This window comes from Falco biarmicus, chromosome 3 (assembly GCF_023638135.1).
Source record: "Falco biarmicus isolate bFalBia1 chromosome 3, bFalBia1.pri, whole genome shotgun sequence".
NCBI lineage: Eukaryota > Metazoa > Chordata > Aves > Falconiformes > Falconidae > Falco > Falco biarmicus.
Window position 1 is genome coordinate 11,927,698 of NC_079290.1, and position 23,273 is coordinate 11,950,970.

Genomic DNA, 23,273 nt, shown 5'->3' on the forward strand with positions numbered 1-23,273 from the left:
TCCTGGCTGTGCCCGTTAAAAAGCGCTGTTCCCTGATATATCCCAGGTCAAGTGAAAGCTGTGAGTCCTCTAAAATTACGTTATTTTTGAGTTAGGAGTCTTTATTTAAATTTCCCCCAGGGCACACTTTGATACAGCCTTGAGATCCTGATCATGGGCACAGCGCAATAGGCATTTCACGTAAGAGTAGGAATCTTGCAAAATCCTTGCTTTTCATTGCTGCTCAGGAAGGTGAATGGGGAAGAAATGGCTACTGATGACATTCTAGTTTTCATGGCTTGTTTTTTATTTCACAGGGTCTTCTAGGCCATATTCTCGTTACTTAAGCAAACAGAGTACATTTGATTGAAATTGTGGGATGCTAATTTTTTCTTAAGGTAAAACCATGACACCTGCCCTGCATTTGCAGTTTCTTTTGAATTACAAAGTAGCAAGAGACAGAACTTCAGCTGTCATTTTCAGGGCAGTCCTAGTGCTCTTCCAAGGGACAGAGCTCCCAGAGTGCTCTCCAGAGACAGGCCATGTACCAGGGGGCGTCTAGGTGTCCCTCTCTCAGGACAGGCATCTTCTTCTTTCAGACCGGGGTTTGGAGCTGTGGTCTCTTGCTGGGGACTGGGGTTATTTCAGTGGGTTGAACCAGTGTGAGCATTTGCAGCACGGTGGACAGGGGGACTGGCGGTTCACTTACAGGCACCTTTAGCAAGGGAGCAAGGGGGAAATAACATACTGCAGTAGTGGGCTAATAGGAACTGACTTCAGGCGGCATTTCAGTCATCTGACACATGATCTACAACAGATGCTGACCCAAAATCAGAGATGCTGAATTAGGGTAAAAGTGTTGCAAAACAAAACAAACCACAAACAACAAAAATGACCCAAAACAATGAACAGTCCTTGGTCATCATGTTCAGGCTACAAGGTCAGACTCCTAACCCTTCAGGGCTGCCTTTTCGTACATCATGTTTGGTCAATCTTCTTAAGCCAGAATAAAGGTACACGAGCTATTTTCATCCCATTTTCTCCCACTTCTATGTCTATGTCGATGGGAATCTTGCCCAGACCTGTGTCAGAGCAGTAGCTGTTCCCCTCAAATTGCCCACCACTGGCTTCTGCCGTTACGAGAAACCCAGCCAGAAGCAGAGATGTGATAACACTCAGGTAGCACTGACACAGTGGTCTGATTATGCCGTGCTTACTGAGCATCGGATCTGTCAGGTGTCCTTCTGGCAGTGCAGCTTCTGCTGCGGGGACGGGGGGAGGCAGAATAGCCAGAGCCAGCTGGAGCATTTGATACTGAAGATTTCAATGTGACAGGATTTAGTAAATGAAAACTCAGCCAACAATCATCAGGAGAGAGATTATTTGACACAGAAGAAAGACTGTCCCCTGTGTCAGCTTGCTCTTTAACTGAATCCTTTGGCTCTTTTCCATTTCGTTAGGGGAGGGCAGGTAGGAAGAGAGACGTAGGGCAAGGGGGGACACATTACAAACGATCACTGAACCGAACATGCACATGGCCAAGTTACTGCCAAATTGAGCAGGTTTTTGATGTCATCCTTAGGTAGATAACCAACTAGAACAGACTTTAAAACTTCTCAGGTAGAATCCCAGCTTCAAACAAACCATGGGAACATGCCAGCTTCCACTAGGTCACAGTCTTGTTTTTTCCAGCATAAGCAAAACAGAGGACTGACAAGAATTTCATTTATTGGATTTTACTTGCTCTTATTTGAAACACATGGCACTGGACAAATATTGACTTCATAGTCAACAGTTAACTCCAAATTAAGTAGAAAACGCACCCTTCTAGTTAGATAAAGACTATTGAAATTTTGAGCAGTACGTAAGAAATAAAATGTTTTTTTAAAAGCAGAAGAAAATGTGTACAATAGAAGTGTCTTTCTCAGTAGATTTTTAAAAATGTTTTTATAATCCAGTGTTTATAATCCAATACAAAATACAGCATCAGTCATCCAGTAGTCTCTGGGAGGGGATGATCATGTAAGAAATGGTCAATCTGTACAGAACCAGCTTAAGAGACCGACTTTGAATTTCTGGCAACAGAGGTGTGTAGCTGTAGATTGGAATCAAACCTTTTCTGCCAACATTAGTGAATAGTGCTGAAAGCTCATGCAAAGTAGGGCAAGCTAGACCTTTGACATTTTTCTAACAACTGCTGCTTTTGAAATTGCAGCCTTTGCACGCAAAAGTTTGTTGGATTCATCCATTATGCACGTCCTATAAGTTCGATAGAGGTCTCGTATGTTCCTTCTAAGAGAATAAAGCCAGCTGCAGTACCCAATTGTAAAGATGTGGTTACAGGCTTGAAATGTCGTAAAGTTTATTGTTTGGTATTCCTCTGAATTGAAGCTTTTGGATGGGAATTTAAATGTGCTAGTCTTCTCTGATTTTAGTCAACATTAGAGAGACAGCATACAATTATTCATAAAAGAAGGCTCAAGGGGCTGTTACCAGGTCCTCTAGGTAAGATTTAATCTTTCTAGTGTTAACATAATGTGTTATAGAAGACATTGCATAGAAGGTTCTGTAGATCTTGGAGCCTGCCTTTTTGAGAAGTGTTTTAGGAATATGACTTACTTCAACTAACCTGTTCATGTACCTACCAGATCATGCTCAGCCTGGAAGTATTCTGTGCGTTTTTCTGTTATTTCTAAAAGAAAGGTCAGCAATGTCAGTGGCTTTGTTTTAAACATGTTTGATGAATAGGAAGTTGCTGTGACATTTTCACGTACTACAGTATTAGGTTAGTTGTTCATTAAAAACTCAGCAGAAGGTGCCATCACCAATAGTCTTTATTCCAGCATCTGGATTTCTAGCTCTCCCTTGAGGTTTGGTGTGAATAAGCCAGCTGAAAGAAGGATGACATCAGAAATATGTATGATCAGGCTAACTTCTTGTATTAAATATTGTCATTATTATTACTACCTAGTTCTGTGACGTTTTGTTGACAAGCTACACAAATCTTTGTAGAGATATGCTCTGTTTTGAGTGAAACAAACATGGAATACAGATGCTACTAATGAAGATTTGTTACTGATTTTTGTTCACACAAAAAGTGTACAAAATAGAGTCAGATAAAAATAATTGAGACCGTGCCCTGGTTTAGTTTTTTTTTTTTTCCTTTATGAGAAATGTAATTGGAAATCTAGCAGGAAATTAGACTGGAAGATTACCGACTGTATGGTTGGCATGCCTGTGTCTTTCATATTGCACCCCAAAGCAGCTTTATCAAGTATCTTGGTTTTCTTGTGGATTTTAGGATACCAAATACGACATCATCAGCTTTAGCAGCAAAAATATTCTAAGGTACATGGAATAGAAGAGGTAAACATGGTCTCATACAGTGTTTGGAAGTTGAGGATAAAGAACCTTTTGCATTGTCATCTTAAAGTGAAAAAGGAAAAAGGAAGCTACAGAAGTTAAACCCTCTGTACACGGTCCTATTGACTGTTCATTTCCAAAGGATCTTTCCAAAGAAGCATTTAGGACAATTGCTTTTTCAGGACTAGCCTCTATATTACTTCATCTTGTTAGCCAACTGTTCCACAGGAGTATAAATTAATGGCAGCGTATCTCTTTAAAAAAGTCCCTTTTGGATTTTGCCGGTTTACCTTACCTGGTACAAAGTGTGTCTCTGGGGAAGACTACTCACAAGTATCTACTTGTCTGTTACTTGTTCATACAAAAGGGATCAAAAATCAGCCTGTAAATCCAGACAGGGAGAGAAAGAGGAGTAATCGAGTCTTTCCATCTGTCCTACTTAGGTGGAAAACTTAGTTACCCTGGGGCCAAATTCACATGGAGCTATTTTCACTGGCTTGAGGACTGTGCTCAGCAAGGATTTGTTTCTCTGCAGAGAGATCATAGTGCTGTGCTTCTTGACAGAGTGTGATTCTTAAAGACGCTGTTTATCTGGGGAACCTTGTCAGAAGCAGATTACCGTCCTGCACACACTCTGGTATTCAGTAGTTGTCCAACCCAGGAAGGAAGCACTTGCGCTTGTGAAACTTGTGGTGGAAATAAATCAGCTTTTTACATGTGACAAGGAGCTTTTAAACCAGACTACCTGAAATTGGTTAGCTGTTTCTCTTTAAATTGAATCTGCCATAAATATTTCACTGTTGACAAAATAAAAGAGGGGGGAAGAGCCATGATCAAGGAACCCTTTATATGGCATAATCTAAGGCTATTTGCCTATTACTGGCAACAGCAAAAGGGAGATTCAGCATCTTTAGGAAGTTTAAATGAAAAGATTAAAACTCTGTATACACCTTGATATCAATTACAACATTCATCGCATGCGTCATCACAAAAGACAGCTAAACTTGATTATTCAATTCAGAGGCCAGTCTTCTCCATGAATTGTTTGAGTACAGTTTTGTGCACCCACTAGTGGTTTTGGCATTTGCAGATTAAATATAATTTGAACTCTTATCGATGAAATAGATGGAATTATCTGTACCCCAGAAAAGATTGCATAAGGCAGATACAGATCCTCCATACCTAACACATGGTATTTTCAGCAAGGGACAAACTGGAGCAGGACAGTTGAAAACATTTGGAACCTAAAGTGTTCAGGTCAGAGCACATTGCGAGAGAGAGATTGGGCAGATATGAAGGATGGAGAAGTTGGTATTTTCTACAGCTTTTTCCTGTGTTGACAGTGCAGCTTTAGTTTCAAAAACAAAGCACATCTGACAGAAAGAGTGGAAAAGAACAGTAGGAAAAAATGCTCATTTCTGCTATGGGAATGCGGTCTCTTTTGAAGTCAGGGGAGTTGCTTGCTTATATGGTCTTTGGAAGGGGGAAAAATAAAGTCAAAAGACTGCAAAAAACAGGCTATGCTTGCATTTGAAATGGAAGGACTTCACCACAGTTACCTGATGATACTCTGCCTGGTTTGTTCATTCAGGAAAAGTGGTATTAGAGCTGCTGTGTAAGTGGATAGACTCTGGTTTGGAAGGTGGGTTGGCGAGATGTTCCTAGCTGGCCCTCTTGCCATGGTCCTGTCACCACACATCAGCTGTAACCCATAGGAACTAAATACTTGTGAAAACAAGTCGTGTTTCATCCTTCATGCTTTTTGAATCAAATCTTGGTTTAGCAGTTTTCTGGGTGTACCAGATGATTGATGCTGTCACACTGCAGATAAATTTTATCCTTCTGTCTTTTTTATTCAGTATTTTAGAAGCATTTTGGTGCAAGCTGGAATCTGAAGCTTTGTTACACATTTTTGCTCTGGTTCACCTTAGTTATAAAAATAATCTGTCTAATTCTCAATGATTCATGATTTCCTAAATATGGACCTAGAATGAATTAATAGGTTAGTTGAACCTGAGTATGTCTTGAAATACATGTGCTGTATTTCCTTTTAAATATGCCGTAGGGAGGTATAAATGAATATAGCATCAGAACCTTGTGAAATACATGAAAGAACAGTTACATTTAGTCACTTGCATATTTGGCCTAGTTTCATAATAAATGTCATAGGACAATATAAGCTATTCACAACATTTACATAGGATGTAGTGAAGCTCATTACGCTGAAAAAAAGTTTGATCTCCTGAACTTTCAGCATGTGATAATGTCAAGAGTTTTTACCCATAAAGATGGCCTCCAAGGGCTATGTCTTGTTCAATTCAGGCCTGAGGCCTCAAAGAGGCATTTAAATGGTCTTGTGTCGTCCATGATTGTTAGCAGGTCATAAAATTACTCTAAAAAGGGAAGACACTGAGTTTGGGTGTAGCCGGAGTTCCATTATATACTTTAGAAATAGGTATTTACCTTATCTTCAAGTCTGCTTTACTTGAATTTACTGTCCATATGAAACTGTGAAGTTGCCGTGTCACAAGTTACTACTGCTGAATCCAAAGAAATAAATCCAGCTAGGGGTGAAAACACTGAGAGCTGAACTTGCTTGTTCCTTCAGAAACCAGCTGCAGAAGATTGGGTTCGGTACGCTTCCACATGTCCTACATTGTTTGTTGTTTCTGTGTTTCCACAGGCCTTGAATAGGGGTATCGCTGCTGTCAAGGAAGATGCTGTGGAAATGCTGGCCAGCTATGGGCTGGCGTACTCCCTGATGAAGTTCTTCACGGGTCCAATGAGTGACTTCAAAAATGTAGGTCTGGTGTTTGTGAACAGCAAGAGAGACAGGACCAAAGCAGTTTTGTGCATGGTTGTGGCTGGCGCAGTAGCTGCTGTATTTCATACCTTAATAGGTAAGGTCACTTCACATCTAATTAGTATGTCTTAATTTTCTTCCCTTGCCTGTTCTTCAAACTGATTAATCTGTAGGCTTAAGATTTCATTTGTAAGTGCAACAGGAGGTGCAAAAGAGATTAAGTCTCTTGGGCTGGTTTTGTGCCCATCCACGCAATTTTTATTACTTTTCAAACAGGTTATTAAGTGGCAGGTTCCACACCCAGGGCTCTCTTCCCTGGCAGCAAAATGTGCTGCTCATCTCTTTCAGTCAGGTGTGTGAGCAAAACTTTGCCAAGGTTGACAGGTTGCATGAAGCTGATAGATCAGTCTTACTGTTAGGTCTGTTAGGGCTGTTCGTCAGAACATGGTGGCATTGTTGGTGTACTCCCTCTGTACCTATCCCTTTGCTACTTACCTCATGGTAAAAAACTCTAAGCAAGTAGGTGCCAGTATTCTCATTAGAATATCGAGTATTACTCTCTGCTAGTGCTAGTCATCATCCACTTCTGCTGAATAATCAATCTGTAAGAGAAGAAGTAGTTACCAAGAGGACTTTATGCCAGACTGAGACCAGCTCCTTGAGTGTACTCTGAAACAAATAAAATACATAAGCAGATATGAACTGCACATAAGTAACGCAGTCACAGGATTTGCCGGTTTCTGAGACATGAAGAAATGGGATATCAGCCCAAGCATCAGCCACAGCAATAAAAAGCCATGTGACCCAGAAGACTAACTTCATCCTCTCCAAGAACTGCACCAGATTCTCCGCTCCTTCTGGCTCATTCTACAGAGTCAAAACCTGTGGACCCCAGCAAGGAGGGACGCTGGAGGAAGAAGCAGCGAGTGCATTGCTTTCAACAGGTAAAATCCTGAAAGCTAGGAGGTCTATAAGGGTTGGGAGGAGGGAGATAATGCAATAGCCTAAGGAGGCTTGACAGGCAATAGGGCTGAATAAGATGACGAGCAGTAGGATGTCATTCCATCACAGAAGGATGGGAAATGAGAGTGTGATGGCAGTATCCAGAATTGCGAAATTACAGTGTGGCCTGGAAGTGAGGCATCATTCATTATCAGTTGTTAGTATCTTAAGAGCAGCATGTGCTGCTGCTCAGCATATAGAATAGAACAGAACAGAACAGAATAGAATAGAATAGAAGAGACTATTTCAGTTCCTGCCCAAGTGGGTACAAGAGCCAGATGGTAAATACGAATGGCCCCTGCTTTTATCCTTTAACAGCCTGCCAGCTGTATGTACCAGCTTCATGTGCCTCCCAAGCACTCCAGTGTGTTTGACCATCATGTCTCATCCCACCGCTGATATGGCAGCCCTGTGCTGTTTACTTTTACCCCATGTTATGGTCATAATAAATGCTTTTTGTAATGGCTCACTAGCCGTGGCAGCTCTGTGCCAGGGATAAGCTGTTGCTAATTTTAGAAGCTGAATCCATGCGTTCAAGTTAATTTAATTCAGTGGTATGGATTGGTCACTTCCTCAATATGTTTACAGATGAGGCTGCTTTATTGAGTCGGTATTGTAAACTTTGGGCTGTTTGTATGTTTGGCTCTCCATGTCTTTGCTTGGAATATTTCTTCAGCGCCCAGAGCTGCTCTTCTAGTTGCTCACTTGTTTTCCTGCCAATGCTGGTCAAAGTTTTTGGCTTTGCCAGCTGGATAAATAAATATTTTCTAGTCATCCAATATTTTATTTTAAGCTACAATAGATTTTAAGAAAAAGTTGAAGTATAACTATCAAATTTCCAGGTGAAATACATAGCTAAATTTTCCATGTGGGACTTCTTATAGGGAAGTGTCTGGGACAACCATTGCAAAGCATGCCAGATAAGGTTCTTTCCTTTGCCTGGAAGTAAATCCCTGATGAGTTCAGAACCTCTGAAATGCCCTCTCTGCAGATAATGGGGCAGGGAGGAGGGTGGAAGAAGAAAGCAAGCTGTACTCACCATACTTTACAGTCCCCAATTAAAGGGCTTCACACAATCTTTCAGCTGCTTATGATGGCAGACTGCAAAATATTTTTTAGTATTTTAACTTGTCTATGCCTGAAAATATGCAAAGGCCACAGCAGAGACTGGCAGAGTGCCTGAGATGATGGAGTTAGTCAGATTCTAGCACCAATTGCCTGGGTAATGTTGCCAAGTTTTATGTTCCAAGTTTCCTTTGAACCTGTTTTAAATCCCAATTATTCTTCTCTGGCCCACAGGTGCACAACCTGCCTAGCAGGAGGAAGAGGAGTCCAGTGACAGACAGGCAGTGTCCTAGGACCTGCAGCTACTCCCCAGCAGCTGTAAGCCTGTGACAGGCTATCTACAGGAGACAAATGCAGGTTACTGATGCTCAGCAGATGAAAAAGAGAAAGAAACAGCACTCAGAGGACTGAATTTCTTCCACATGCCACGTGTATGGGGCTAAGGAAGATGACATGACTGTCAAAGCCCAGGAAGGAACAGGGAACAAAAAGCCCAGTGAAATAAGGAGTACACAGTGACCACAATGAATCACCACATTTCTAACTGTGATAGAGACTATTTGCAGTCTGCAGACACAGCTCCTCACAAACAGCAGCCTCTGCTTGTTTAAAACATCAAAACAGACCGTTTCACCCACCTGACTCACACTTCATTGCTTCAGCACCAGCTCCCCGCTACTGCTACCCCACCAGAGCTAATGCAGTCATCCGCGGAAGTGACTGGCTGAGCCAAACCACTCTAACTCACAGTTGCAAGCTCTGGGTCCCCAAGTCATCGCCCCCACGCACATTCCCATGAATGTCCGCAGAGTCCTCACCAACAGTTCTTATCGCACTCCTGTACAGGTAGCAGTAAGAACCAAGAAATAAGTTGACCTTGACTATAGAGATTTGAAACCATATTCACGTCCCACTGATAATGCTGCTGCAAACGTCGGTCAGTACAGTATTCCTGGATTTTCTGTTTCAGTTGCAATCTGGAAATACAAGATAGTATGTTGCCTTCCTTCCCTTATGCTATTTTGGGGGCAGCTACTGCCACCAGTTAGGGTTTCCTGTTGGTGGTTTCCTATGTAGCCAGGGTATAAAGCATCATGTTATTTCACAGATTGGCTTTTGGTGGGAATATTGGGCTGTAAGAGAAGGGATTCAAGATGCTAAGCCTCTCTGTGCGTATTTTTGACATCTTACTAAATTGCCAGCTTGACAGAGAAAAATAATTTATATAACATTATGCTAACATAATGCATTTCATGGTGTTGCTGATAAGCCCTCCATACTAAGTGGGTCCTTTTAACACCAGTGTCATGAAAGACGTGCACATTTTCTTTGGCAATAGAACAGAATTATTCAGCCTTTCACTAGTTTACTGAGAAATAGTATACCGAGAAAGTTTATTTCCTTTTGCATATTAATATTCCTTTCCACAGCTCTCTGAGGTTCTGGAAATGACAAGGCAGAAGTTACTTTGGGGAAACATCCTCTTTGTTTAAGGAGAGCTCCTTAACTGGTGCCCACTACATCTGATTAAAAACTACATGAGTGATCATTTGCCATCACCAGGGAAAAAATGTTGGAACTTCAGTAGCCAGGCAACTGGCTACTCCAACTACATCCAGTAGCAGACTGGATGGTCAAGACATGCGAGTGATTTGTTTTGTGCCAGTTTATTACTGACAGACTAGTGGGCATGGGCCACTCCCTGCACATATTGCACAGGGCAAAAATTTAGCAGTTGCTAATAATTCCGCTGATTCTTTCGAACTTCCCACATGCATAGTCACTGCGTTGCATAAAAGACCTGCATACGGAGTGAGACAGGTGTAATCCCACCACTTCCAGCATGGAATTTTCATTACTGGAATTTTCTAGAGACTAGGAGTTACAGAGTGGTTTGTGACAATCTGAGGGGTTTTTTTCCAGTCAGTCTTGTTATGATGTGCCCGCTGTACTGGCTTGTACTCAACATTTTGCCCTGGAAAAAGATGATAGCACATGAATACAAATCAGAATATAATCCAGGCTTGCTTTTTTTTCTTTCTTTCTAAAAGATGATAAAATATTATTCATTAAAAATGCATCCTGCTTCAGCATCTTCAGATGGCCGTTGCTAAAGCAGTAACGTGCAAACCCAGCTGTCCCAATCTTTCTCCCACAGCAGGAGCAGTTTATTATCAGCAAGGTATTCAAGGCAAAGGAAGAAGGAAGAAAGCCTATGACTGAAGCATTTTTGGAATTTAGGATAGCAATGATCAATTTTTAGTTAAAACAGGCTAATTTTGAGATTTATGAGATGATGGCCTACCTAAAGGTATTTCAGAGACCAACAGTCATTGATGTATTTGGGAGAATAAGCTAATGCGATTTTGGAACTAGAGCTGAGCACAGAAAAAGATGATTGCAGTAATCAGTCTGCATTGAGATGCTCCTAAGCTGTTGGGGTTTTTTGAATTCATGTATTACTATGAGCAAAAAAGTCACAAAGCCTAAAACACTGATCATCTGGGCTTTCACAAGGGGGACACAGGCTTTTGCTTCTGCTTTAAGTCAGGCTAATTGAAGACATAAAGAAATCTATGTACCCTGTGCCCATCTCTAAATGAAGATTTGCCATTGAGATTATTTTATTTATTTTTTCAAATTGGCATTTTCCCATCTGCCCAAATCACTTAGCTGAGCAAACTCGTGACCAGCACCAGTTTTGGCCATGTGAGCCATCATTCTGAAGAGCACCAGAATAGATTTTTACTTCTCAAGTCTCCAAGTTCATTTTTAAAACTAGCAGTGAAGTATGAAACTGGAATGCATCTAAAAAGAACAAAATTTAACCCAAAAACATTTTTGGATTATTTTTTTTTTCCTGCAGTAAAGCTAATATTTACATATGTAGTTCTGTGTTTAGAAGTAAATGGTATTGCTTCCTGTGAGGGTTTCTTTATGTTTTCTTTATGATATGAGTATAACATGCTGGGTAGAAGACAGCTCCAAAATGGCTATGGTACAGCTATTTGCTTGAGACTCTGGCATCATTAAGAGTGTGTTCAGTTGTTTTAAGAACATCTGGAGTTTATGTGGTAGTAGTTGGCTTGTTAGGGAAATCAGTGTAGGGAAGGGGAGATCCAATTAGGTATGCAGTTTTGAGTGTCATTTCTTAAGCTCTTGGGCCTTAAAACTCAAGTGCAAAAGCCAACAGCAAGAATTCCTGCTTAAATTCTGTAGCAAAACTAATCTGTAGACATCAAAATAAATGAGGTATTAGAGGAGACAAACAGGCAGCTTGTCTTGGAGTTGGACTTCTCTGTTTTGGTTGAAATGATGCAAGGAATGGGAAGAGCCATCTGCTTTACATTCATGCAATACTCTTCAGCTCTGTTGTCTGTGTTATTAATTTTCTACCATGCTTCATAATAAGTTTGTAAGGTTGGCCAAGGTTAAGTTCTAATTGCATCAGCAATTGCTTTATTCACAGCTCAGGGACACATGTCTGTGTATTTGTCAGTAAATCTCAGCTTGCTGAGTCCTTCTTTCTGAGGATGGAAACATTCATGGACATCAGCAGAAGCGATTGTGTGCTTTCACTGACATGTGGAATGGTTGACTATTTTAAAACTAGCTTTTAGGCTTAGCCATTACAATTTTAAAATCACAACCACATTTTAAAAGTGCAGTTAGACTTTTTTGGTTTTGGATGGGAGAGAGAAAAAAAATCTTAAAGCATACAGACCACAGTGCTGATATCACTAGAAATCTTACAACTGTGGTACTGTGGGCTGGGGTGGTATAAGCCCCTTGAGAGTGCCCTGCTAATGAACTACAGCCCTGTGGTGAACTGTCTGTTCCTAGAAGTGAGTCATCAGCCTCTGACCCCTCTGATTCTGTGAATTTTTCTGTGCTAGTAAACTTAAAAAAAACCAAACAAACGAACAAAAAAACCCCACCATCTCAGTGGCTTTTAGAGCCAAAAAAGTTGCTTATTACTCACTTTTTAAACACTTTCAAAGTCTTATTTAAAGCAGGTGAAGCCAAGCAGGTGAAGTGCATGGAGAGCATGGAGGGTGACTGCTGCGGCGTGCTGTCTTCCCAGCACCGCGCTGCTGGTGGAGGGCCCTCCACAGAAGCAGGTTCCTCAGCACCTGGACTCTGATGCTATTAGTCCCCATGTGGGGGATAAGGCTGGTGTGTTTCCTGCAGCATTTTTAAAGTTTTTGTATAGAAGAAGTGTAAAGCAACTTCAATGGAACCTAACAGACAACTCAGTGAATCTGACCCTCACAGGTGGTTTGCCTCGTGTGCCTTCCAAACAACTTCTCCTTATTCAAGTAATGTTGATTCAGGAACATCTGTGTACCGCCCTGCCATAAAGACAGTTTTCCATGAGGACTTAACACCAAAAAAAAAATCCATGCATAACAGAGTTTTCAAAATACTAGTGAAAACGGTGTATGGGTATTCCTACAAAAACAAAAAGAGGCTGTGCTTGATGTGTGACTGGATTGCAGGAAGCACAGGAACGCTGAAAGAACTAAACTGGCCTGCCTGAACTGAGGAAAGGTTGGAGTCCTGGTTTAAGTTTCTTGCCTAACTCCCTTCAAAAGGAAACAAGGCTGGGGAGTGCCTCAAGAGGATGGCTAAGCAACCTGGGGATTGCTGGGTGAACTAGGAGACTGCGACAGTAACACTTATGGCTCAGATGAAAGATATGTAGCTGGGGACCAGCATAGGCAAAGGGGGAGTTTTTAACATTTTAGCATCTTTGGGGCAGTCCTGGTTGTCCGGAATGAGGCTCTTGCCTGTTCCCACTGCTAGTTTTACAACCTTGTTTACACTGTGGTGTTCAGACTGAAAAAGTCTTTTCAGTCCTGTTAACCATTTAGCTGCTGTATCCCTAAGCCATCACGAAACACTGATAACTCATATGATTCTGTAATTGTTTCCAAACACTGTTCTTAAGTTATGAGAGAGGGTTTTAGGCTAAAAAGATGGAATTGGATGACTCGTGTTGCATTTGTCAATCTGATTATGTGACCTGCATGCATGAAAAGGATAACTTTCCTAAAATACCGTATATGAAGATCTGTACAATGATAATAGAGTTGTTATAAAGGGGAAATCATATAGATGTTCACATTTGCAATAATTATTTTAGAAAAGACGTGAGTGGAAGAGAACTGAGGTACGATTCCCCAGGCACAAGTAATTCTGCCATTACTCGTGTTGGGAGGTTGACTTTACAACTTAGTAGTTCTTTTAACAGCTATTACAAGTGTATAGAGGAAACTAAGTAATAGTATGCAGGTCTAGAACATAGTTTATGAAAGGTTAAAAACTATTTGGATTATTTAAGTGTGCATATTATGTAAATCCCCATAATTCAGAGACCCCAATCGTAGCTAGCTCTTCCTTATTCCTGCTCTTTCAGAGGACTCTGGGGTTATTAAAACAGCTGGATAACATGGGTACTAACAGAGACATAAGCCATTCTTTAGAGAACTGTGTGGTGAGTCCCTGTATTTATGTGGTCTTCAACCCAATACCTTGGGAAGAGAGGCTTGGCAAGAAGTGTGTTGCCCAACAGTGAAAATTCCTATCTTGGCTTGAAACAGGACAGTGAAATTGCATGCTGTCCATCGGAAGTGGCAACCCCCTGATTTCCAGTGGTGCCGTTTTCCAACTTGTGGCTCCTGAGATGCCAGCTTTAGCTAAATAAGGAAGGAAACTAAGGCTGGTGGAGGCTGCCCAGAGACTGTGCAGTGAAGGGTGCAGCGCCCTGACAGGTCCCAGCAGAGGTGATCATTAGGCGAAGTAAGGGAGAAGCATAATGAATGTGATTTGTTGCATGCTTTTGCAATTCATAGTATCCTTTTTACAGCTTTGGAAAGGTTTACAGGTAATGTCATGAGAATGTGATGATAATAAATAGTTTCAGCATTTATAAGGTACTACATCCCATGAAATACACAATGCCTGGTGTAAAACAGCTTTTCTAACAAAGAGCCTTGAGTTAATGAAAGAGCAGTAGATTTTCTGGAGTACCCATGTGTTCATTTAGCAAACAGATTTGGCACTTACTCTACCCATCTCCCAACCCAGCCATTTGTTACCACTCCTCTGCCAAAGGTTACTTGCAAAAGAACCATGAGAGCACTCCTTAGTCATGAGCAGCAGCTGGTGAGGCTCTAATATCCTAAGGCCCCTGCAGCTGTTTGCTAAGTAGATGCATGTCTGAGCTCCTAGGCATCACAGGCTTTCAGGTACTTCTGAGTGTGTCACCCAGAGTCCATATGTAACCTTTACTATTCACTTCTATTCTTGTGTCTCTACAGCATATAGTGATTTGGGGTATTACATTATTAATAAGCTGCATCATGTGGATGAATCAGTGGGAAGTAAAACTCGGAGGGCCTTCCTTTATCTTGCTGCCTTCCCTTTTATGGATGCCATGGTGAGTGCCTCATTCAGAACTGATTTTTAATATTTATGTTATTTTTTTTCTTTGATGGCTTTAGTTCACAAAGTCTGTTACCTGGTGGGAAACTCAAGGTGTGCAGAAGGAAAGTATGTCCTTTGCAAGCAGTAGCTCTGGATATACCTGGACGCATCATCTCCTGCTACCTGGAAAAAGCATCTGGGTGGACTTTGAATATCCAGAGATCATGACAAATGTAAAAGAACCTCAGTTGCCTTGTTACAGTTGCTGTATGTGCATGCTGGAAAGCACCGGTCATCTTGTGATGAGCTGCACTGGTTGTCTGTATGTGTCCTCTCATTCCAGTTTGTAGTGAGAGAGTTGGATTTGCCGTGCATTCCCAGATCACTTGCAGACCTCACAAGGAATAAGCTCAATGTTTTCCCAAAGCAAATTTGTTCAAAAGATATTTCTTACCAGGAATTTTTACAAGCACAGCTAAGTCCAGTATATCTCAAATGCTTGGGCAAGAGAGCCACACATGGGGTGGGCTGCTGCTTCCCAGTTCACCAGACTTACTGCCTGTGGCCTGCACAACATAAAAATATGGAAGCTGTCTTTAATGCCTCTACTTCTGTGTAAAACTGGTAAAGGATAACCTTCTCATGGCATGCCTCCACCACTTTTTCTACCACTTTTGCTTGAAACAGTAGCTGACAATAAAAAGAAGTTGGAACATTAAGTTTTATTTTCCAGACAGGACTGACTATAACTCAGTGGGCCAATGAATATTATGCTTCAAATGTGCGTCCAGCTGGTGAATGAGAATAAACATTTTTTCTCTCGGATTATTTAGTGTGATAATCCATCCCGTGTAGCATCTGTTTTATGAAGAAAGGGCAGTTTCATATTAGATCTGCTCAGAAATGTTTATACAGTCTATAAAATTCCCATTCTCCCTGTCAGCCCTGGCAATGAAGAACTGAATGCAGCAGTGCATTCTCTGCATTACTGGCTTAACATTTGCCCAGGTTCACACCAGGTATTGCTGGTACAAAGGAGCTTTGCAAGTTGCTTGTGTACAGTGTAAGCACAAAACACCATTCTGGACCACAAATATCACAATCACTTCCCAAACTCTTCTCTCCCTTTTTTCAGGCATGGACCCATGCTGGAATTCTGCTGAAACACAAGTACAGTTTCCTAGTGGGATGTGCCTCCATCTCAGATGTCATAGCTCAGGTAATGACTCCCCTTAGCAGTCAGTTTCCATTGTGCTATGGGCTAGATGCTTTACTAAGCAGGAACTCCTGCACAGAGACTGTCTTCTCTCTCTGTCATGAACACACTAGTGGAAGTGATTCTGTGTGCTGTTCACTGGCTGATCCCTGTTGTGTGGAGGCTGTTTACTGACTGTTGTGGTTTAGGCTGGACTCAGCCGACTGAATCAAGTCAGTCCCAAACCAATGTCAGGAGAAGAGAATCAGGATTGTTTGAGCTAGGGCCATGTCTTCCAGCACCTCCACAACCTTGTTTCAGAATGGCTGAGAAACAAGTTATATATACATGTGTACAGCTGGGAAAAAGAAAGATCAGGCAAAGGGACCAAATGCTGCTACCAGTTCTGAGGCTGACAGAGAGACCTTTCTCCCTCCTGCGCATTCTCCCCCATGCTTCGCACAGTTGCACTGAAATCCTGCGTGGGGCTTGTAGGTGGAGAAGTGAAGGCCTGATTCTCCAGTTCACCTGTCAGTTTTGCACATGCTGTCTAATCCAGTGAAATCCAGTAGTGTAAGCCATCTTCTGAGTGCCAGTATGCCACTGTTCTTCTTACTGGTTCAAAGGGTGAAGGCTGAGAACTGCAGCACAAGGGATCTATCTGTGTGGTAGCCCCTGGGTGATACAGAAAAGACCAAATGTTGTTTGAACTTTCATTTACAAGAGGGGTGTTAACTATCCTATTGCTTTGTACTAGACACACTTAAAAAACAACATTAATACACATTGCTGGTGGCCAGTGTTGTGGCATTTATATTGAGAACCAATATACAGCCCTCTTTTTAAAGCATATATAAAAATATTACGAAATGGAGAGTCCAGCACTTGTAAAACAGTTGTGTACTGTCCCATTACCAGCTGAATGGTGTAATGACTGGGTAAGAAAGACAGTAATAACAGTACATCATCAAAGGAAATATGAAGTCAGCAGCACTTAGTTCAATTTTCCATAGCATTTTCCTCCCACTAAATATGAGTAAACCATAAAGCAGGTTGAACCATTCAGTCAGCTGCTGTTCTGTGTTTGGCAGGCCTGCCTCTCTACAGTACTGCACTAAATCCCTGAAGATAACACCAATTACTGTAAATGACCTTAACCCTCAGGATCTGCTCTCGTTCTGATGTGACCTACAAAGTTTGCTAGCCCTAGCTGCATGTCAGATCATATACAGCTAAATACAGAAACAAATTCTTATTTTGGCCATGATACACATGCCCTTTCCACAATGGTTGGTGAGTGGGGTGCCAGGATTGTGAAGAGTAGGACACCTGTCATCTTCTCTCAACAAAATATTGCACAGAGCAAGAGCAAATCTGGAAGACAAAAAGTTGTGACTTTCCATACCCCAGAACTCTCTACACCTACATCTGCTCACTACACAAGCAATAGGTGCGCTGGTAGTAGCTAATTCTCCATCGGTAGCTTCATATACAAACTTCTTGTGACTGCTTCTGTTTACTGAAGATTCTTTTGTTGCCAAAGAGGGTTCAAAAGAGCAGTTTTGCAAACCCTTATAAGCAGTGTGGCTTGCCTAATAAACATTTGCACACTGTGATTTTTCTTAAGTGTTTCTCGAGCTCTAGCAATGAAGAGGAGAACGTGCCCCTGAACAATGTGTTTTGTGGTTTTTGTGACTCACTTGAAGGCCAGCATGTCCTAGCTGGGTTGTCTTCGATTTTGCTGTTCACCGCACCAGCTCGCAGTTGGCTTTTGAGTTGTGCTCCCCATCCAGAGATGTTTGGAATGTAACAGGCATGCCATCAGCTCTGTAGTTAATGAAGAGAATAATAGCATATTAATCATGTGCTTTGCATTTTCTGGATTGAACATTTAATCTTACTAGACTGAATTACAAGTTGTTTGGTAGCCCAAAAGTTTCCATTTCATTTACATCAATGTGGCACCCAGCTGAAGAGACTATGACGAAATACTGAAATTTCACTCAGAAAAGTAGAAAATTAGGATGACATAACACTTCCTGCTTCTAAATGCTGAAGTGAATACTTGAAAACATCTGGCTTTTTAATTGCCACTGGCCTACCCCCACCACCCCCCACCCCCCCCGCCCCCCCCCCCCAAAAAAAAAGTAGGACTTTAGAAGCTGACCGTAGAAGCATGTCTGCAGCCTCAGTGTATATCAGAATAGGCACGTTCTCCTGGGAGGGGTGACACTCAGCCACATGCTTGCTGTGAAACCTTGCCAGATTGTCATGCTAACCTTCTCCTATATATGGCTCCTAGTCTGACACCTGCCCATATCTTCAATTTATTTTTTTTTAATAGAGCTTCTGTATGATGTTAACTCTTGTTTTTCTCATTTGTGTGACCAATTGCAGGGGGGGTCCTGACTAAAGTTTCAAATGCCACAAACTCAAAGTCAGATAGATAATGTAGTCACACATGGTCGGTTGTTCAGACGGACTAGCTTGGAGTCAGACAGGAGATATATTGGTCCTAAGAAACACACAAACTACTGATCATTTATTTGTTTGTCCTACAGGTTGTTTTTGTAGCCATTTTGCTTCACAGTCACTTGGAGTGCAGGGAGCCTCTCTTGATCCCAATCTTGTCCTTATACATGGGAGCACTTGTCCGATGTACCACATTATGCCTCGGATACTACAGGAACATACATGATGTAATTCCTGACAGAAGTGGGCCTGAAATGGGGGTATGTCTTAATACTTCGTGCTTTTTCAAATTCAATAATCTTAAAGTTGCTTTTTGTGTTATAAAACTGTATTAAATTACTGTGCATGAAGGGCCTCCTCTCTCTATTCTGCAGGAAAAAACATTTTCGCTTAAAGAGTCATGGTAGAAAATATTCCAGCAACTGTGTACTGTGGTACAGATGTGCTGTCTACTGAGCACCTCTGTACTGAGCTTTATACTGAGCTGTAAGACAGCACAGCATGAACTGACTGGACACCTTATTTCACAGGGAATAGGGTCTCAAAATTCCTCATTTTCCCCGAATGTCATATTGGTTTTCACGTATCTTTGTCTGGCAGCCAGAACAAATTATGCAGATAGATATCTTATGCATTATTTATTGAGATCCATGACACAGCTTCTTTTGAATCAGTATTGCTAAAGAGTGAAAATATTTTAGGTTCCTCATATTGAAAACTATTGTAATGAATGTACCAGAACTGACAGTGGGTGGGAAAAGCAAAAATCCGTTCTCTGTGCTTTTGATTCAGTTCTGCCATGTTCTTTTCCAAACACCCTTTTTTTTTTTTTTTTTTTTTTTGCTTTTTCCTATGTGTTGCAGGGAGAGGCTACGATAAGGAAGATGCTGAGTTTCTGGTGGCCTTTGGCATTAATTTTGGCAACTCAGCGAATAAGTAGGCCCATTGTCAACCTTTTTGTCTCCCGGGACCTCGGTGGCAGTTCTTCAGCCACAGAGGTAAGAGATTCATTGCTCTCTATTACTGCAAATGATCCTTTACATGGAGTTACCTCCGTGTTTCTTTTCTCAGCCATGCTGACAAGAAGAAAATGCCTTGTCTCTTTATCCTTGAAGAGAGTGCTTGGATTCTTACCATGAGGGTTTCTGCCAGGCCCAGTGGGACCTCACCCTCAACAAGAGCAGTAGAATTTTTTCACTGAGCAGTTTGTGCATCCCAGGTTTTCATGCTTTACATATAAGTACATACGCTCCTGATCATTCATATCCCAGAAATTTTAGGACTTATCAGCAGTCCCATGTTCCTCTGTTTCCTGTCATGTGTATTTATGGCTGTGCAAACTGATGTGAAGCTACCATTAGAAGTCAGTGCATCACACGGAATTGGGTAGAGGCTGAAGGAAGCACGTAAAAAAAAATTGTCTCCTGATTGCGATATGAAATGCACCCTGTTTCTCTTGAGGAATTTCACATTACTCCAGTAGTCACCTACAGGTGATGGGAGCTGGACTTTGATTTTAATGCAGAGATTTCACCAATGCTCACCATCAGCTGACCTGTTCTTTTACGAAGTCAGGGGGACTTTTGCTGCCAGTTTCAGTGGGAGGATGTCTAGGTCCATGCAGCCGTTAGCAAATCTCTCATGTTCTTTCTATAGAAAAAATAAAGCTGTAAGATACTACACGGAAAGGAAAATTCAAACAGCTGATGTCTAACAAAAGTTCTGTCAGCACTGCTAATTTGACATATTTGATACTGTGTACTTCACTCACCCAGAAGTTGCCAGTGACTGCAAATAATCAGTGGTGGAGAGACAATTTAGGAAATGTAATGCTTTTACATGTGTAAATCAGGAATCAGTCTATATGTTAATATCAGTCTCAGAAAAAGAGGAGCCAGAGTGGGTTAGCAGAGATAAGTTTTGCATTTCTTGGTAACTTTTGATTTTAGATATATCACATTTGACAGCTAGCTAGACAATTGCGTTGTGTTGCTATTAGGATGACTCCAAACCTGTCACAGCTGGTGGTCTGCTGGCCTTTTTACAGTAACAGTAATGGTCCCATTTCAACTTCCTCTGATTTCTGAAATAATTGCCTCTGAAAAGGGAGGTACTGGCAACACAGATAACGTACATTTCTGGAACATCAGTGTACACAGGAATTTCATAGGTCCCCTGTTCAATAATATCAGCAACTTCAGGTGTGGACAGGAGGTCCCTGTGAAGGGCTAGGCTGTAGCATGTTCGTGAGGACAAGTCCACTTGCATGACCAGCTCCCACTGCTTCTGTCTGGACTGCCAGCACAGTCATGGTGATTGGGGTACCTTTTTTTGGTGTTGCCTTTGATGGGGGACTTTTTCATCTGTCAAATACAGGTTCTAGACATTTAGGAAAGCTTTCATGCCATTTTTGGGGATTCCACCAATTGGGGAAAAATACTGGAAGAAAAATCACTGCTAAAAACTTTGATAGTTTAAGTGGAATCTAGCATACCAAATGTGTTAGTGAAATACTGTTTTCTTTAACAGTTACTGTGTCTTTGCAGTCTTTTTGGATTTCATCAAGGAAATAAGCAAAGTATCTTTTATATTCGTTATTCGATTTAACCTAGTTAGATTGCATAGAGATGGAAGTTCTGCTGAAAATAAATAATGGGAGTGGGATTGCAATTAAAAAGGGGTGCTGTCTTAAAATTCCAGTTTGTTTTCTTTGAACCAATTACTCTTTCAAGGTACATTAAACATTATTAAAGCTATTATTAACATGGAATAATCTATCCCACTCTCTTCCTCTCTGTGGATATCACTACTTTCCTCCTTTTTAAACAGCACACGGAACAAATTAGCTTGCTACACGGTCCCATGTTTGTATAGACCTTTTAACCAAGCAAGGACAGCAATTGCATTTATAATGAGAAAACGGGTTCGGATATAACCAAGAAAGAGTGCATCAAAAGTTTAGGAGTGAAACAGAGACATCATTACTTTAAAAAAAGTCTTTCTTAATGCTACCATTGCCAGATGTAAAATGAACCTGACTTGAGGTGGATTGTATCAGATCTGAACCTGCAAACAAAAGGCCATCAAACACTTTGATTTCTGGAATTAAGAGTCAGGCAGTTCTGTACAGATGCACACAGTCTCTGAGGACTAGAAAACTTGGGGTGACCACAGATTCCAGGCAGCTACAGGAAGAGCTCCCTAAACACCCTTCCTATGTGAAAGACATGAAGTACATGTGTTTGGACTTTTTCTTTAGAAATCGGAAGTATCAGCAAAATCTTTCATATATTAATATGTGGGGCGGGGTGTGTGTGTGTTATATCTTTGATGCACCTCTTGGACTGCACTTGTGAAAGTACAAAAGGGCCTAGTTTTAAACAAATGATGGCCACTCTGATGGTCTTTCTGAAACAAAGAGCTTCCATTTGCCTGACTGGTTTCTTGCTGTGTCAAGGTCAATGTGGTGATACTGGTAGGAAATGGCATCCTGTGTTAGTTTAACTGCTCTGTTCAAAGATTTGAAGTTCGTGTTTCCCTGTCTGTCTTCACAGGCAGTGGCGATCCTGACAGCTACGTATCCTGTGGGACACATGCCGTATGGCTGGCTGACAGAGATCAGAGCAGTATACCCTGCTTTTGACAAGGTGAGTGCCCATGCTGGAGGTATAATAAATACCTTTTTTCTATTTTTGCATGCATGGTCCCGCTCTTTCTCTCTGTTACATTTTAATCTAGGGGTGGCTTCAGTGATGTCAGAGGAATTTCTGCCAAACAAATATGAAGAAAATTAGTTCATGGCTCCATAATCAAGTGTAACAGATTACTTTAAAAATAAACCAACCAAAGATTACATAGGGCTCTATTAATGGCCATCTATTGTCTTGCTTCTCTTTACTTTTGCTTTTGCTGCCTATTGTTCCTTGTCCCACTGATTAGGTTTCCTTAAAATCCTAGTTAAAATGAATTGCATTTTGGTGGCTTCAAGCTGTGGTCTGATTTATGGTTTTAACCTTAGCTCCATGTTACAAGGTATTATGCTACCTTTTGAATAGATAGGTGCTGTATTTTTTAGGATTAAAAAAAAAGTCCTCACTTACTCACTACGATGTAGCTACTTAGCTAATGAAATGATTGCTCACAAAGTGTCCATCAGTGAGTGAGCAAGCTCACGTCTCTGCTGCAGATTCTGCAGTATCTCTCAAATGGGTTTGGGTTCATTTGCTCAGTATTTAGCAAAGGTTGTTTCACAGACTGACAGTAACACAGATAACATAAATTTTTTCAGTAGCACTGGTTTAGCTGACCAAGACTATGAAGATTTTTGTTGGCAGGTCATGTAATTACATAAGCATAGTAGGACTGCTCCTGGAATTGAGCACAGAGTAAATATAACCAAAATTAATTTTGTTTAGACACTTTTTTTGCTCGGTTTTAGAACTGGTACTCACTAGCCCATATGTTGTGCGAAGAACATTTGTGTCCTGTGACCGTCTTAATTCAAATGCCAGATCCCCTCCTTCCCTTTATTTACCAATTAGTAACTGAACTTTCTGGTTCCAAGTACCGATGAAAAAAAATGTTTGCTTGCTGTGGGATGTACTTAACTGAAGCAAACCCTGTTTGATACGACCCACCATATTTCTGAGTATTTAAAAACAAAACAAAGAAAGTAAAATCAGTCGTGACTTCCTAACTTGCCTGTGTGCAACTAAATTGACCTGTCAGATAAAATGTTGCATGCAGGCTTTCTCAGAGGTCATGCTACTGAAAGGGAACGGCAGATGAAAAACCAATAACCTGCAAGTTAAAAATGTTTTGGAACAGGAAACACAAGGGCTGCTAACCTCATCTGTTAGAGCCACAATCAAAAGCACTATTGCCAAGCAAAATTAGCAGCTATTAAGACTCCTAAATTCAGGTCTCCTTTAGCTGGTGGAAGACGTGCTGACAACTTTAGTGGTG

The 23,273-nt window shown here is 41.2% G+C and overlaps 1 protein-coding gene across 1 annotated transcript in view; it reads left to right on the forward strand.

Moving 5' to 3' along the window:
• Positions 1-23,273, forward strand: part of ANKH (ANKH inorganic pyrophosphate transport regulator) — a 111,127-nt gene that overhangs the window by 56,179 nt on the left and 31,675 nt on the right. Inside the window, exons 2-7 of the mRNA XM_056331285.1 lie at positions 6,026-6,242; positions 14,536-14,654; positions 15,777-15,860; positions 18,398-18,568; positions 19,172-19,306; positions 21,863-21,955. Coding sequence (XP_056187260.1) covers positions 6,026-6,242; positions 14,536-14,654; positions 15,777-15,860; positions 18,398-18,568; positions 19,172-19,306; positions 21,863-21,955 — 819 coding nt within the window. The remainder of the gene's footprint in view (positions 1-6,025; positions 6,243-14,535; positions 14,655-15,776; positions 15,861-18,397; positions 18,569-19,171; positions 19,307-21,862; positions 21,956-23,273) is intronic.